The sequence below is a fragment of the Amblyomma americanum genome, chromosome 5 (assembly GCF_052857255.1).
Source record: "Amblyomma americanum isolate KBUSLIRL-KWMA chromosome 5, ASM5285725v1, whole genome shotgun sequence".
NCBI classification, from domain to species: domain Eukaryota; kingdom Metazoa; phylum Arthropoda; class Arachnida; order Ixodida; family Ixodidae; genus Amblyomma; species Amblyomma americanum.
Window position 1 is genome coordinate 197,001,288 of NC_135501.1, and position 16,268 is coordinate 197,017,555.

At 48.5% G+C, this 16,268-nt stretch overlaps 1 protein-coding gene across 1 annotated transcript; it reads right to left on the reverse strand.

Moving 5' to 3' along the window:
* Positions 1-7,923: 7,923 nt before the first annotated feature.
* LOC144135465 (neprilysin-1-like) lies at positions 7,924-13,718 on the reverse strand. Its single transcript, XM_077668125.1, has 4 exons — positions 13,526-13,718; positions 12,052-12,281; positions 9,323-9,466; positions 7,924-8,298 (listed from the first exon to the last, which is right to left on the reverse strand). The coding sequence occupies exons 1-4, from the start codon at positions 13,608-13,610 to the stop codon at positions 7,948-7,950; spliced, it is 810 nt and encodes a 269-aa protein (XP_077524251.1). The 5' UTR covers positions 13,611-13,718; the 3' UTR covers positions 7,924-7,947.
* Between the last annotated feature and the right edge of the window lie 2,550 nt (positions 13,719-16,268).

Sequence of the window (16,268 nt, forward strand, 5' to 3'; positions counted from 1 at the left end):
TGAAATACAGAAAGAGGCCTGCGATGCAGCACGTGTTATATTATTGACTATACGTATTACAGCCACGTTGACCTGCATGCATAAAATTAGGAGAGCGCTCGTAGCTTATAGTGTCACTTTGAGGGCGCTCATACAGTATTTAGGAGTTAAATTGATACGCTCATCGATTAATTACTTTTGTGGTTCATGCAAAGTATTTCTTTCGCAGCATATTGGGACAACTAAAGAGGTTGCTAGGAGGCTTCACGAGCTATGTTACAGTGCTTGCAAAGGCGCAGTAGCAATCATATGATTTTGCGTGCCGTACTCTTGACTGAACGCCTGAAAGCAAGACAAAGCAGTAAAGATAACGCGAAGACGTTGTCTATAAGTGGAGCTGTTGTCTGTCTTGCGGCGGAGCATTCTCAAGCGCAACCTCCCGAAATGTACACCGAGTATCTCTCACTGGCTTGCCGAGAGGAAAGTCATGTGTTTTTTCTAACTGCGCCTTGCTAGGTGCGCTCATCTTTTGTTTTTTAAAGTCTTTCGCACCTACCTGATGAAGGCGTTTCATAAGGGGAGGGATAACCACTCATTGGATACATGGCGTACTCGGGTTGCGATGGGTCTCCTGAAACGAAAAATATATCATAAACGGGGGTCAATCTCTGTTTGGCTTAGCGTGGAACAGAAATAAATGCTTAAGAGCCCGCGAGTGAGCGACATTGCGGATAGAGTTGTGAAGAAAATTGAAAAAAATAGGTCAGTCTAGTGAAAACATCAGGAAACTATCAGGAATTTTTCGCCTCCCCACTGCTATAAAAATGGCGAGGATAGCTGTGTAAAGCCGAGTGCCAGCAGCAGTGCCAGAAGATGATGCTGATGGTGATCAATTTTTATCGCGCACAGGCACCTGCGGCCAAAGAGCACCATGGTTTCTTCTTCTACTTCAAGTGGGGCCAAAGACCCATTTCCCAAGCATTTCACCCTATTGAAGCCGAGCACCAGACCAGGGGAAAGCTTGTACCCATTGTATCAGCGGTGGGTACCCGACTGCACTGGGGATCGAACCCTGCACCTCCCGCATGTGGGGCGGATGCTAAATGACTAGTCCACCGCTGCGGTCGGCAGTGCCAGAAGGTGCCGTAGCAAGAACATCTGGCATCGCCACAAGACAACGTTATGATATTGACTAAGATAGACCGCAACGTCGGCACCGTTGACCAAATATAGTCGTCTCTTAACCTGGTGTCTGAAAAAGGGACACTTCACGTGTAACAAAATGGCATATTCATTGCAAAGCTCAGCGCACAACATCCGCATGACGAGCGACGTTGCCATCTGGTCACCGGCCAAGTATGGAGAAAGCAAATAGAACAGGCGTGAACTTTAATAACGGTGGAAAAAAAGACTGGCAGCTGAGGATAAAGCAACCGCAATAATACCAGAACCGCCGTGCTTTACTCTTCGCTTCGCGTCCCTTGCTCAGTCAGACACCTATATTACACCATCTCTGAGTGCTTTCGTGACGCGCTTCACCCGTTCAGTCTGGTGGCCTTATTGGGATAAACAGCACCTAAGCTAAGACAGACTGATTGTTTTGGTTGGTTTATGGGGCTTAACGTCCCAAAGCGACTCAGGCCATGAGAGACGCCGTAGTGAAGGGCTCCGGAAATTTCGACCACCTGGGGTTCTTTAACGTGCATGTACATCGCACAGTACACGCACCTCTAGAATTTCGCCTTCATTGAAATTCGACCACCGCAGCCGGGATCGAACCCACGTCTTTCGGGCCAGCAGCTGAGCGCCATAACAATTCAGCCACCGCGGCGGCTTAAGACAGACTGAGTTTCTGTATAGTTACTTCCAATGGCGCATCGATTAACAAAGCCAAAGAGTATCGTAGCCTCGTCCTAATATAGCCTCGTCCTAATAGGGTACGCAAAAACCCCACAAGACGGTAGCAGCCGTCCGCCGTACCTGAAGGAGAAGCGAGACTTAGGGGCTCCATTCAGCGAAGGATGGTCAGAGGACGAGGCTGTAATGGAAGTAGGCTTTCGCACGTAGGCTCAGGGATGCGGTCAGGGAGGAACAGCGAAGCGCAGAAACCGCTACAATGGAAGACAAGGCTTGACTGGCTGTGACGTCAGAGCTCTGGCCGCGAGCTGCTTCGTTTTCACAGATCGCGTGCTGGCAGCAGGGAACGCTGCACAAAGAAGAAAACTATGTTTTTTTTTATTGCGACAGTGTGCTTTCCGGTACACAACTCAAGAACGAAGCGATTTAATTGAGAAACCGGTAGTTTTCTCAAATAAACTGCGTCAGTCGACGCCAAATTTTCGCAGCGAGTTCCCAGAGGCTTCGTCATTCGCGACAAAACGGTGGACGCCAGTCCTTCGCCTGTACGTCACGAGTTCGTACAGACTGGCAGGAAAATCTTTAATATATTTTCTCAGAGCAGTTTTAAGACCGTTAGCTCTTACTCATCACGTTTCTTGAGTTCTTGGGGTCTGCAACCGCCTCCTTCGGCGCGAAATTTTCGAAGTCCGAGGAATTCAAGATGGCGGACCCCGCAGAGAATCCATATAGCAACCGAATTGGTGATTGATTTCTGATGTCATTAGTATATCGAATTGATGATTGATTCGTGAGGTCACTGACATATCAAATTGGTGGTTTGTTGGTGACGTCACTTATAAATCTAAGATGTCGGCCAATAATGGTAATTAATTGTGACGTCATTAATTAATTCAAAATGGCGGCAGCTTACGTCGTTACTTCAACGTCTTCCAGACGGTGGCGGCATCTTTTTTTCATTCGCGGAAAGAACGCTAACAAGTATGCGGAAAGAGCCAGAGAAGCAATATTGACAAAACAACAATTGCAGTTGTCCTCCTTATTCCTTTCATGCTCGAACCAGCACAGAAAAGTGCGCTTAACAGACGGTACAAAACTTTCCAGGGGCATCTTTGTCATCATCATCATCATCAGCCTGACTACACCCATTGCAGGGCAAAGGCCTCTTCCATGTCTCTTCAATTAACCCTGTCCTTTGCCAGCTGCGCCCACCCTATGCCTGCAAATTTCTTAATCTCATACGCCCACATAACCTTCTGCCGCCTCCTGCTACGCTTGCCTTCTCTTGGAATCCACTCCGTTGCCCTTAAGGAGCAGCGGTCGTCTTGCCTTCACATTACATGCCCTGCCCAAGCCCATTTCTTTCTCTTGATTTCGACTAGGATGTCATTAACCCGCGTTTGTTCCCTCACCCACTCTGCCCGCTTCCGGTCTCATACTGTCCTCTAAAGAATTTTATAAAATAAATTGATGATGATGATGATGATGATAAATACAAAACTAGTAAAGAATATGACTCTCTTTCGCCCGAAAAAAAAAACAGCTGACGCATGCTTTAACAGCGGAAACGGTAACGGTGCCAAGTAGCAGGACGGGTGTCCCATAAAAGCCAAGTCAGCGGAAAAGGAGGCCAGTGAAAAAATGTAGGCGAGATCATTCTTAGACGAAACAAGAGAAAGACAAGCCCTAACAACAGTTAGACGAAAACATGAGCATTAAACTAAGCATGCTAGAAAATCACATTGCAGATAAAGTTAGTCAGAAAAAGAATTAAAATGGAATTACGGAAAAAGAGATCACGATGCCGAAAAATCCGGGAAAGGTTCTGAAATTTAGGCTCAATTGTAATGGCTCATATCCTTCGAGATTGACATGGGGCACTTGGTCTGCTGCTGCCTGAATGTTAATGAACACCGCAAGACTTTACACGGTACTTTAGGATTCCGGCAGGAAGCCACTCTGTACCTGGACCATATCCTTGGACACTGGTGTAATGCTGCTTCGGTTGCACGAAAAGCGAAAGCCCTACAAACCTATCTTAAGGACACAGGTTTGATATACACCCTGTGAAAAATCTTGTGTGCTTTTGAGTACGCGAGTTTTGTGTATCTTTCATTTCCTTTTCACCTTTTTTTTTTCACCTTCACCTTGAGTTGCATGCCAGGTTATCAACCAGGCGCAGTTCTTCTGTAATCATTAAAATGTCTCTCTCTCTCTCTCTCTTCGAAGAATGAAGCAATTACACAGCAGAGCAGTGCACGGTCCGCATTCTGAGGCCCAAGCCCAGGCCCAGTCCAGGCAAACGGCTAAAATCCCGGACCCGGCCGGGCACGCAACATCGTCACTCTAATGAACCCTAGCGCAGGTCCTTTTCCTCAGCAGCTCAAGCGGTAAACTGCTGTGTAAACTCTTGTCTGCGAATATCCGCGAAATTCTGAGAGCCAAATTAAAATGGTTGCTGCATACATGCACAAAAAAAAAACTCTATTATGAAAAGTTTGTGCGCCTTTTAACTCATATCTGTTTAGAGTGTAGGCAGTCCCGCATTGTACGGGCCCGCAACTTTAAGCTCGGGCTGGGCCCAGGCCCGGCGAAAAAGCATATTTTCCGGCCCGGCCACGCTGGCGGGTTGAACCGGGCACGGGCTTTCGGGCCGGCCCGAGCCCGTGCAGTGCTCTAAATTCGCAGCCATATCCACGCTAACAAAGGATTCGGCTGCTGCACTGTGGGCAGATAGAGAGAAAGAGAGAAAGGCATAAATGTCGTTCTGGAGGACCATCGTCAAGGCCTGCTGCTTTACACTGGGGAAGGAAAAGCGGTGAAGACAGAGTGACATGACAGGTGCCGACGTAGACAAAAGAACAATGCGAATATATTACAACCAATTTGCAGGTCACCTAATCAATCGCTAGTGCAGGCCCCTAATGCGCAAGAAACAAAGCGACAGCCACAATACTGCCTGCGTCCACGTAAGCTGCGCTAGCTCCGTCCCTTCATCCTTAAACCTTTGCCGAGGATTGGAGAAGAGGAGGCAGACCTATACTACCGGTTTTAGTCAACGCCTCAATGGCGATTGGTAGTGTCTCATCCTTAAAGCAGCTAGTCGGTAGCGAGGGTCTAGATGAGGTGCACTTGATCACACTAGAGAGCTTTGAAAGCTCCCTAGTGCCACCCTGGGAGGTCGCATGCAGTTAATGGTTGATCGCGAGAGATTGATCACCAAATAAACGCTGCGGCCTAGGTATTGCTGCAGTGCCGCATGTCAGCCACAACGCTGTCAGCGCTAATTCATTCATTCCACATCTCTTTCACCAAGAATCAAAGCACGAATGAGGCGTCCACATATCCAGGGAGCCAGTTATGCGCCCTTCCTTTGCTCAAAGCCATCGCCGTCTAGAACATTGTCAACGCCAACGCCAATGAACGCAGTGAACGCCGACATCTTTCGCTTTGTATATCATGGATTAGCTGAGCTAATCCACATTATTTTTATTTGTTAAACATCTTTCTTTCTTTGAAGCGACATTAAAGGCGCTCACACAGGACAGCATATATTTAATATAGCTTCGGCGATATTTACAACTGTATCATTGCTCGTTGTATGCTGAGATATGGAACCAAATCCGGTTCCAAACTATGCGCAAACCCTGCAGATAAATTCAGAAAGCCAAATTGAAAAAGAAATTTTTTTGGGAAAGGAAATGGCGCAATGTGAGACAGGCGTCATTTACTTTTCTTAAAACCAATTTTCACTTCATTTTCCTTCCCCTCGGCCCGATTCGGGTGTTCACCGAGATATGTGAGACAGGAGTCATTTCAATTTTTGACCTCTAGCTACATTCAAGGTTAAACTTTCGGCCTCGCTGACTGCTCAAAATGCTTGATCGTTCAATGCGCTTATTGAACGATCCCAAAAAATCTGCTCAAGACCTGAAGATCGTGCCTCGGACCTGATACAAGTGCGCCGTGACTTGATGAACTGTGGCTACCCTAGGAATTTTGTGGACTCCGTTGAGCGTCGCTCGATCGGTGCGGTCAGCGGAACCGGTCGGCAGCCAATGCCAAGCACGTGTCGCCACACCTTATGTACCGGGTATAAGTGAAGCACTTGGACGTGTCCAGCGCACGTACGACGTGCATGTTGCCCATGTTCAAGCGCGAAAGTTGCGACACGAGCTCGTGAATGTCAAGGACAAGCTATAGAAAGAAAAATTTCTGGGATTTGTGTACAGAATTCCCTGCGCCAGGTGCGACTATGTTTACATCGGCGAGAGCGGGAATTTTGAAAGGCGTCTGCAAGAACATACATTGGACGCGAACAACAAGAAAGTCACTTCCAACGCACTTGCGACGCACGCCGTATCGGCAGGTCCGATATCTGCTGGGAAGGGGCTTCTATCATCGCCAAAGAAAAGAACTGGATTTTATGCCAGTCGCTAGAGTCCTTGCCGATTGAGAGTACTGAGGGACTTAATATCGTAACACCGGCAATCTCCCGACAACCTACGCAAGAAGCCTGGGACGATTATTGAAGCGTATTTAAGCGTCGCTCTTCCATGGATGTCAGGCATCCATTTGCCTTTTGCTCTGCGCCCTAGACAACTGCCCCGTACGTTGTCTTAATAAACTCTCTGACTCTAGAATAAATTTCAGCGAACAAGGCTTCCGTACGGAAGCCGAAACGTCTTGTTTTGACACAAACCTTTTGTCGGCGTCTTCCTTTTTCTGTTGAAATGAATTACTATATACCCGACCAGACGAGATTTCTTCCGAGCTTATATAGATTTCAAGCAGCGAGAAGCGTCGAGAAGCCGCGAAGTCCGCTATCAGCTTTAAATTGAGCACGGCCGACAGCGGCGGGCATTCTGTTCGACGACCGCCCAGGACGCTCGTTGCTACGCCGCCGCCGAATTATTCAGTCCATTGTGGGCGCAAGTCAGCCCAAAAAAAGAGTTTTGTTTAGGCGCCATTTTCACTGTCGTTCTGGTTCCCGGACTGCAGGCGCCATTTCGTGACAATACATTTGACAAGGACCGTACGCACATTCACTTCACTACATTACAGGAAGGTGCGATTAAGCTTGCCCGCTTGGACAAAAATAGCGCTTCGCCAAACACACGTCTTGAGCAGCAAACAAATGAAAGCATGTTGCAGTTACTCAATAGCTAAAATTGTAGTCCGTTCGTTCAAATAATTCATAAGTGGTTTTCGGGGAAAGGAAATGGCGCTCCAGAATGGCAGGCTATTATTGTGACAAAGACGCACGACCTGCCCGAATTTATTTTCGGGAAAGAATGGACTGCTTTCTGGCCATCCAGAAAGCAGCTGCGGAGCCTCCCGAGTGGCTCTCGAGGCTAGAGCCGCTCTGTATGCTTCGTGAATTTTAGTATGACGAAGCCAGACTCATGATGGCTGACCACGACAGTGTCGTATGTACATAGCGTTTTGTGTGTTTTTTGTTGAGTGCTTTTTGTGTAAATGTTATGGGTCAAAGCCAGGCAATAAAAAAAAAATGGCGCAGTGGCGGAGTGGTAGCGTCTCCACCTCGAAACGCGAAAGGGCTGGTTCGATTCCCAGCCTCTACCCAGGGTTCTTTTTTTATTCAGTGAGTGTGCGGGGGTTTCAATGGTTCCCGTCACCGGCCACGCGGTTGGTCACGCTGTCGGTCACATAATGCGGAGCAGCTGCCGGCGCGGCGCTATAGTTCACTGTAGCGGTGCCGTGGTTGGACACGTGGTTCGTCACTCGGTTGGTCACGTGACCAGTGACGTGGTGCGGTGCGACCACGGTGGGAATGCGAGCACGGCGAAACTGCGAGTTCGAGGCCAGTGTAGCTTTCGCTACAAAAGAAAAGAAAGCACACGCGCACAACACTATGTACACTGCGGCTTGAGTGGGGCGTCCAGCTGTTGATCGTCCAAGGGATCAATCAACAGCTGGACGCTCCACTCCAGCCGCAGTGTACATTGATCTAAGAAATGTGCATGCGTTACGCTACAACGACGAAAGGCGTTTCTGATGGCTATTTAGCGCATATAGCAGCTTCTTATGTTAGGTGAGTATAAAAAAGGCATTGCGGCTCCCCGCAGACTTTATTCAAGCCACGCAGCCTTACCAGAAGCTACACCGGGATTCGGGGTTCATGCGGTCTCCCCGTTGGCAGTTGTACGCTTCGGCGAACTCTGGCATGTTTCGCAAAGGCACGAGGCACCGGGATCGGGTGTGCCAGTACCACGATCCGGGGCTGCGCTTGGTCCCTGGAGTCGTGCTGCACCACTTGAGGCAGTAGGAGACGAAGAAGATCTGGTCTGCGGTGAGGCCGAGTTCCGGCACAGTCGCCGTACGCTCGTTCTCCGGCAGTTTCTTGAAAGCCTCGTAGGCAACTTGTAGTCCCGCGTAATCGACGAAGCCTTCCGAGTCGATAAATACGTCCAGTGTCCTTGCCCGGCTCTCTGATTCCGCCTGGGAGGAGGAGACTGAACTTTTAGCTCGGCTAGTTGGTCCATTCTGACGCAAGCAAAAGCAGCGCTAAAGCAGCAGCCCGAAGGCGGAACCAGCAGTAGTGATGAAATGTAATAATGGCGTTATTCTTTGGTCGATTCTTGTTTGCATTGTAAGTTTGCGTATGTTTTAGTGCTTGCTCTTCTTTGTTATTTTAGCTTTGTTATGCTTCATAAGCTGTTCATCGTGCAATTTCTTTGATTTCGTATTATTTCTGCACGTTCGCAAATTATTCTACATTAGTCAAGTGCTTGCTTTTCGAATTTCTGTAGTGCTTATTTTTCATATTATCTTGCCTTAAGTACATGTCGTTGTCGTTAATGTGCAGGTTGCTCTCTTCGTATAATTTTGTGTAATATGTTGCTTATGCTGAACCATTAGAAAAATCTCTTTAGGCACTCTAAAAACTGTCCATAGATTACTGTCTATGCAGTCTATAGACTCTCTATTGACAAACCCTAGAGAACAGTCTATAGGCTACACAAGTCCTATAGATAGTCAATAGACAATCTATAGAATTGAGGCAATACACTTTTAGTAGACTTCTGTCTATAGACAGTCTCTAGAATATGAATAGACAAAAAGAAATATCTATAAGAAGGTAAAAGAGTCTATGAGAAATCTATAGACTGTCTAAATACCGTTTCTATAAAGGAATGACACGTATGTAGTTGGTGCTGTTTAATTCTGCACGAGGTGGCTGGGACCGCCGTCAGGCATGCATATATGCCTTTAGTCCCAGCCTCTCCTCGTGCCTCTGCGATGGTGGAAATAAATCTTCAACTCTTTCCTGTCCCTTGTTCGTTTCGTCTCCGGGATTCTTTCGCACTGCTTCACTTGTTGTTTTGCCTGAGGAAAGTGATGTCGAGATTAAACTCAATATATTTTCTGGAATCTCCACTTCACCGATGATGGCGATTTTCCACACACCATATTAATCTTGACACCTTCCTATATCGTTCGAATGGTCGTGTTGGTTACATACCTTGTAGTAAGAATGGCGGAGGCAGAGAATCTTTCCAGCATACAACTTCTTTGCGGGCGTTTTCTCAAAGCGGACATCCCGAAGATAGTTGTCCATTGTTACGAACTCGGGATCTAAGTGATGCATGAGTTCGTGTCCGACTACCTGCGAACACCATAGGCTGATCAAGCGCAGAAAAGTTTCTCCTATAAAGCAACGCAATACATTTCACCCATTTAGCTGCATACGTCACATCTCACCATAGGGCGCGAACCCTTACCGCCGTGTTCAAAATGGCCGTGGTATGGGGAACCTGCGCTGCCAAGGTGGCACTGCAACTGTTCTATTCGGTGACTCAAAAATGCTTTTGTCAGCCTCTTGGGTCGCTGCAAACGCGAAAACACATTCTGCGCGATTAGAAACCCGCGTTTGGCAGACAGCATTCATTGCCTAGCTTCTCTCGGCGTAGCCCAGATAGCTGACGCACGGCACGTGCGCCTTCGACTGAGCGCGGACGCTCACGCCAATAAGCGCCTGAAGGTGGCGCCGAAAAGTACTAATAGTACTACCCAAAACTGCTCGCTCTTCTCGCTAGGCAGTGTGTTATGGCGCTGCAATCGGCACCGCAAACTTCAGCGCAAGTTCCCCATACTAAGGCTACAGCTGATTTCCTTGTCTCGAGGAAAGCCAGAAGTTTGGTTTCATCTCACACATTAATCTTGAAAGGGCAGCGAGGTATGTATCGAAAGCTGCCGAATCTAAGCCGCTGTGTTAAAACTCTTACGTCCGACGCTTGGCCATTAACCAACAGTAAAACAACGCGCGCAGTGTTGGCCACCTCTATTCATAGAACAGATAGCGCCTGTGAGTATACTCCATCTTAGTAGTTCCTTGCAGCTGTACCAAAGCTGTGAGGAGTGCAGAGGCTTCAAACTGCGCATGCGCCATAATCTATTTCAAATGGAGCCTTAAGATACGGCGCGTTACGTGACGTACGCTATTTCCCAAGTTTAGGGTGCGACGACTCTTGCGTAAGAAAACCAAAAAAATTGGGGGGACACTTGAGCCCCGCCATTAAGGGTATGACGCGACAGCGTTAATAGTTCCATTCAGTGGTTTCTCTTCACACACAGTGACTGTTATTTGTACCGATTCACAAAATTATCACAATTACCCCAACACAGTTTCTACGTTCTTGTCATTGAAGTCTTCCACGTCGCAGTTGGCGGCACATAATCTTACTCTACTATCTCACTAATTAAAACGTCTCGTGGGCACTGCACTAATATGCACATTACTAAGATTTAAATTCAGCCAACATCACGCGCACGTCACACCCCCCCTCCCCCATGTACCTCAACCAAGTCCACGTGATTCAGTTGGTACCACGCTTGGCTGGTGACTCAAGGGAGGTGGAATGCTGGCTAAAATTTATTGAATTTTTTAAAAGATAAAATCAATTTCATTATAAAAGTTAATTCCCTTGAGACATGCGTCGACCTTTCATTCCCATTACAAGTTCTCTCTTCAATTATTTTCATTGCAGAGAACCACGTGTGACGTCACGCTTGACGTGGGTTTCGCGACATAACAACGCAGCCGAGACGACGCCGGGTTTTCCTTGCTGCGGCGCTAATAGAGTTTCAAACAGGGCGGCGCGCTTCGAAGTAGGACCTCTCGCTTCGAGATGCACTTGTAGTTACTGGTCAGTAGGGTTTAACGGGCTTTTGTTTCCACTTATCTCATATGTAGTTTAAAAAAAAACTTTCCATTGTTGCCGTGTCTCAGCGCTCTGGTGCATAGTAGTAATTACTCCCAAATTCAAAAATTGCCGGTGGTTTAGCTCCGGTTAAACGTAGTGTGTACACGATAGCGATTCACGGGTTAAACAGGTTCACTTTAGATTGGTCAACCTCTCGTTTGAGGACAAGAGTCAAGTCTGGGCCCTCGCTTCTTGGGCTCGCTCCTGGCCCGCCTTGTACCATGGTACAACTTGGGGATGCGTCGACGTCGCTTCGCGAAGCCTATACTTCTGTCGTGCTGAGTACGTGCGCTGACAGTCCGCCTCTTCGCTGACCACGCATCTGACTATGCTGGAAGAACGGAAAGTGGACGGGCCTGCCCACTGGCTCAAGCTGAGCCACAATCGCTGCCTCGTGCAGACGGTAGGAGAGTTGAAAGAGATAGGAGATCAAAGATTGAAAGACAAGACGCGCGTCGCAACAACTGCGTTATCTGTAACGACGACGACAGTTTAGTGCCAGATACCCCCGGTGGCAAGGAGCCCTCGTCACATGTGCCAAAGCCCCTAGATTCCAGCCCCGTAAGGCCAAGAAGCCGCCACCGCTCGCCCGTCCCCTCACTAGGGAGCGCTTCGCACCCCCCGTTTATATGCAGCCGAGCAACGGTGCGCGGCGCGTGCTCTACTGCGCATGCGCGGCAGTGACGTCACACACGGCGCACCTGTTGCGTGGTGCATGCGCAGGAGAGGGCTGTGCTGTGCCAGGCACGCTGAAATTGGCTTCACTTAGCGTAGTGAAGCCACCGTTTCAATACCACGCTTACCATTACACTCTTCGGACAAGCTGCCCCTGCGTCACAAAATCAAAGCAGCACCATCCTCAAAAACAACTTTCCAGGCTGACTACGCCGTTCGAACTTTGCCATCATCATGTCGCTCTGCATTTTTCTTCCTACAGGCCTATAAGATCGTGACACCACATAATCCCAGGAACGAAAAAGAAAAATACCTGTCCAAGACCGCCGTAGTTGACAGCCGCCGGAGCATCGGGGATGAATGCCGGGGGCCCCAGGAGATTGCCGTAGACGTAGACAGCCGGTCGGTTTGGCTCGTAGTAGGCGTTGCCGTCGATTATGTTCCAATTTACTTGGTAGCTCTTTCTGAAGTGGCGCAGCGTCATCAGACGCCGCGAGGTCAGAAAAGGAGCAGTGAAGTTCTCGTGCACATCTGGGAACTCCACTGCGCGAATGAAGGACAGAAAAGTTTCACTAGTCGACACAACACTCGTTTCCGGATGGAATGTTCTGACTATGACACAAAGAACGGGAATGAATCAGCGGTTATGTAAATGAAAGTGCCGTTTTTTGAGAAAATGAAATGGAGCAGTAGCTCTCTCACTAAAGAGTGGACGCCTCCACCGCAACGCAAGCGAAGTGAGGACGGTGGGGGCGAAAGAAGAAAGGAAGAAAGAGGTGCCCTAGTGGAGGGCTCCGGAATAATTTCCACCACTTGGGGATCTTTAACGTGCACTGACATCGCACAGCACACGAACGCGTTTTTGCTTTTCGCCTCCACCTTAATCGCAGTCTAAACCCTCCGTTGGTTAAAGACGCATAACTGGCTCCCTAGAGAAGGTCATTCTCTACATTCATAGATCTCTGGGAGTCCATCATGGCACTCCTTGAGCAGTGGTGCAGCGGTTAAGTGATGCTCCACTGTCCTGCGACGGCTGGCGCGGTTACTGGCGGGGCTTGTGCGACCTAAGTTGCCCTTCCCGACAGACCAATCATAATTTAACTCCGGTGGGCAGGCCGTGATGCCTCCGCTCGGTAACGTGATCTAGGGGCCCACCTGCCTCCTAGGAAACGCAAAGGCGCCCGTGCGCAGTGAGATGTCAGTGCGTGTTACATATTGCCAGGTGGTCGAAATCATTCCGGAGCTCTCAAGTGAGGTTGATTGCCGTGCTCTCGCGTGCCTAACTGGACAGATTGGGCTGAAATTTCAGACGTTGATATCTCAGTACACAGGCGCTTTACTAAAATTCTACAAGACAAAACAGTCATCAAATGCTACTATCACTAAGTTTGCAATAAGAACACGTATGCTAACTGCTGTGATTAAGAAGTTAATTATTGCATTTTGTTACTAAGTAGTATTACGACTGTATATATACTCACAGTTTGCGTCCGCCTGGCAGCATACACCATGCATCTTGTGCTCTTTGTATTTGTTTTTAAAATCCTGAAAGCCTAAGTTTGAACACCCTGCGCTCCAAACCGAAAAGAGTAAAAAGAGAGTACGTTGTCCTATAGCGCTCTCAATTTTATAAAAGGGTGTGCGCATGAGGACAGCTTACACCATTCTTACTCCCTTATCGGCGTGCCGTGTTGGTGTCTAGAGTGTGTCGAATGATTGGTCTCCATTTTGAGAAGATGCAAGCGAATGATGTGCACCAGTCGCCCGCCATTTTGCTTGATACTCACGGAAGAAGTTTTCGAGCATGGTCAGACTGGAGACCGCGTCCGGGTAGCCAATGACTAGGGTCAGCGCCCTGATTTTGCTGTTCATCAGGTACCATAGGGCGCCCCGGATCCACCTGGTTTTTCTTATCTTGTTCAGTAGGGTTCGTTTAATATTCCTCCCCAGTCGCTTGGCATCGGCCAGCGCTGGCGGCGGGACCACTGAGGAGGAACAGCACGTCCGATGGAGAGTACAGGATAGCCGTCAGGTCATGCGCCATGGAGAGGAGGGGGGGGGGGAAGAAAAGCACGAATCAACGTCATTTCTGTTATACCCCGCGGGCTGCACTCTAAGCACAAATGAGACTATCATCATCATCATAATCATCAGCCAGACTACGAACACTGCAGGGCTAAGGCCTGTCCAATGTCTCTCCAGTTAACCCTGTTCTTTGCCAGCTGCGCCCACCGTATGCCCGCAGACTTGTTAACCTCATCCGCGTACTTAACCTTCTGCCGCTCCCTGCTACGCTTGCCATTTCTTTGGAATCCACTCCGGTACACTTCAGGAGAGCAAGCTGCCGGGATAGTCGGTGATGCATGTTGTAAACTAGGAAGCGCGAATTACCGGACGAGGGACAGAGTAAGGGACACAAAAAGAGGTTCACGAGCGCTTAGAAAAGGCACAAAAACCTCACATCAGTCATGCGCACAAGTTAGTCAAAAAAAAAGAATCTAAAAAGGCAGATTCCGATGAACAAACGTGTACAGACGTGTCACTGACGCAACGTTCCGACAGCTTACGGATATAATGAGCCTCTAGAACGAGCCTAGCCTTATCATTGCCGTTCTTGCCTAGAATCGTGGTCTTCTCCAACCTTGCCCTACACGTGCCCGAAGCAAGGTGACGCACGAGATTAGCGTTAGTGTCATTGTTTTCTATGTTTCTGGCATGCTCCCGCAGCCGGTCATTAATACAGCGGCCAGTTTGGCCAACGTATGAAGCCCCACATGAGAGGGGAATGCAGTACACCACTCCTGTTGCACATTTAGTGTAGGCGATTCGACGTTTTCTGTTGCAGCCCCTGTCGGCACAACCCGTGATGCGAGGGCATAGCTTAGATAGCTTGTTGGGTGCTGAAAACACCAAGGGCACACGTTTCCTGTCAGCCACTTTTTTTAGGTTGTGGGAGAGTTGGTGTACATAAGGGACCACCACCGGCTTTGAAGAAGGGTGTTCGGATCTTTTTTTGGGCGCCTTTATGCTTCTGCAGGAGGGTTTCAGCGATAGCCGAAATGACCGGGCCAGGGAAGCCTGCTGATAAAAGTCGCGCAACCTGATCATTTACGCTATGTTGCATTATGCGCTACACTTAAGGACCAGCGCTGACATCTTGCCTTCGCATTACGTTTCCTGCCCAAGCCCATTTCTTCCTCTTGATTTCGACTCGGATGTCATTCACCCGCGTTTGTTCCCTCACCCACTCTGCCCGCTTCCGGGATCTTAACGATACACCTATCATTTTTCTTTCCATAGCTCGCTGCGTTGTCCTTAACTTGAGCTGAACCCTTTTATTTAGCCTCCACGTTTCTACCACGGCGTAGGTGAGTGCCGGTAAGATACAGCTGTTGTATACTTTTCTCTTGAGGGATATTGGTAAACTGCCTCTTATGATCTGAGTACGGTAGAGAACAGCTTACTGCCTTTTTACTCCTTTCTGTTTAGAGTGTGTGCTGTCGATTATCGAGCGTTTATTAACTAACTACGCAGTAAGTGCGACAGCAGACAGCCGTTCCGATTGACTTGGCTGCAATGGTTGCGATTTCTAGGGTAGTGAATTGCTTCCAGTGGATTGTAAGCGGGGACGAATCAAGGCACGCTCCGCCCAACTGTAGTCTGCCGTCTGGCGGCTATAGCTGTCGGCAAGGGATGCACGCATAATCGTGACAAACATGCATCATCTGGTTGAACGTTCTTCTCACGCAAAATCCTGCCTAGCGTATACTGAGAGCGTTATGACCCGCGCTGGGAAACCTTTTTCTTTAATAGACAGTTTCAGTATAGCGTACGCAAAACCTTTGCGTACGCAATAAAATAGCGTAAGTAGAATGCACGTGCGCAGGACGCTAAAGGAAGCTTAGCGTTTAGCCTACGCACGCAATTTTCTGGACATTGCGTATCTTTGCGGGGCTTACGGAGGCAACATGGCGGCACCCTGTTTGCCCGCTTCGGTTCTAAAATACTTCGTCATTACGTTATTTGGCGCTCAACTGGCTGTAAATGGTTGAATTCGCTTCCGCTTCTTGTTAACTCACTCGGACACAATGTTATATGTGATAAGTTGTCAGTAGTTTTGAGATAGCAGTCTATTTTCAAGCCTGTAAGCCTAACAACAGACTGTTTACACTGTCGTCATGGCAACGGCTGTTTGTGTCATTTTGTATGGCTTGAGGGAATGGCGTGGAAGCTGGAGGAACCATCTGCAAGTCTTATACCCGCCCTACATCCGCCAAAGAAATAGCAGATGGCAAAAAGCGCGCGCTTTGCCGTGGCTTAGTTTGGATCAAATCGGCCTCAGTTTTTTTTCTGACGCGTGGTGGCGCTAGGTATTTACCCTAACGTGGCTGAACCCGTGTGTTGTTTGTCCACTGAGCGCCTGTTGCGGAACGGTCCGCAAACGCTCATCTAAAAGCGTCGTTCGCGCTTAGGATTTAGTGTGCGCAAAAGTCTTGCGTGTTCCGTACACAAAGAACGCAAACGCTATAC

Bases quoted from the DNA above. Each gene is read 5' to 3' on its own strand.
- LOC144135465 (XM_077668125.1), bottom strand. From the start codon at position 13,610: ATGAACAGCAAAATCAGGGCGCTGACCCTAGTCATTGGCTACCCGGAC. The intron at 9,467-12,051 runs GTATTTTTCTTT...TGGTGTTCGCAG, and splicing joins ACTACGGCGGTCTTGGACAG to GTAGTCGGACACGAACTCAT. The intron at 8,299-9,322 runs GTATGTAACCAA...TCCTCCTCCCAG, and splicing joins TCCGCCATTCTTACTACAAG to GCGGAATCAGAGAGCCGGGC.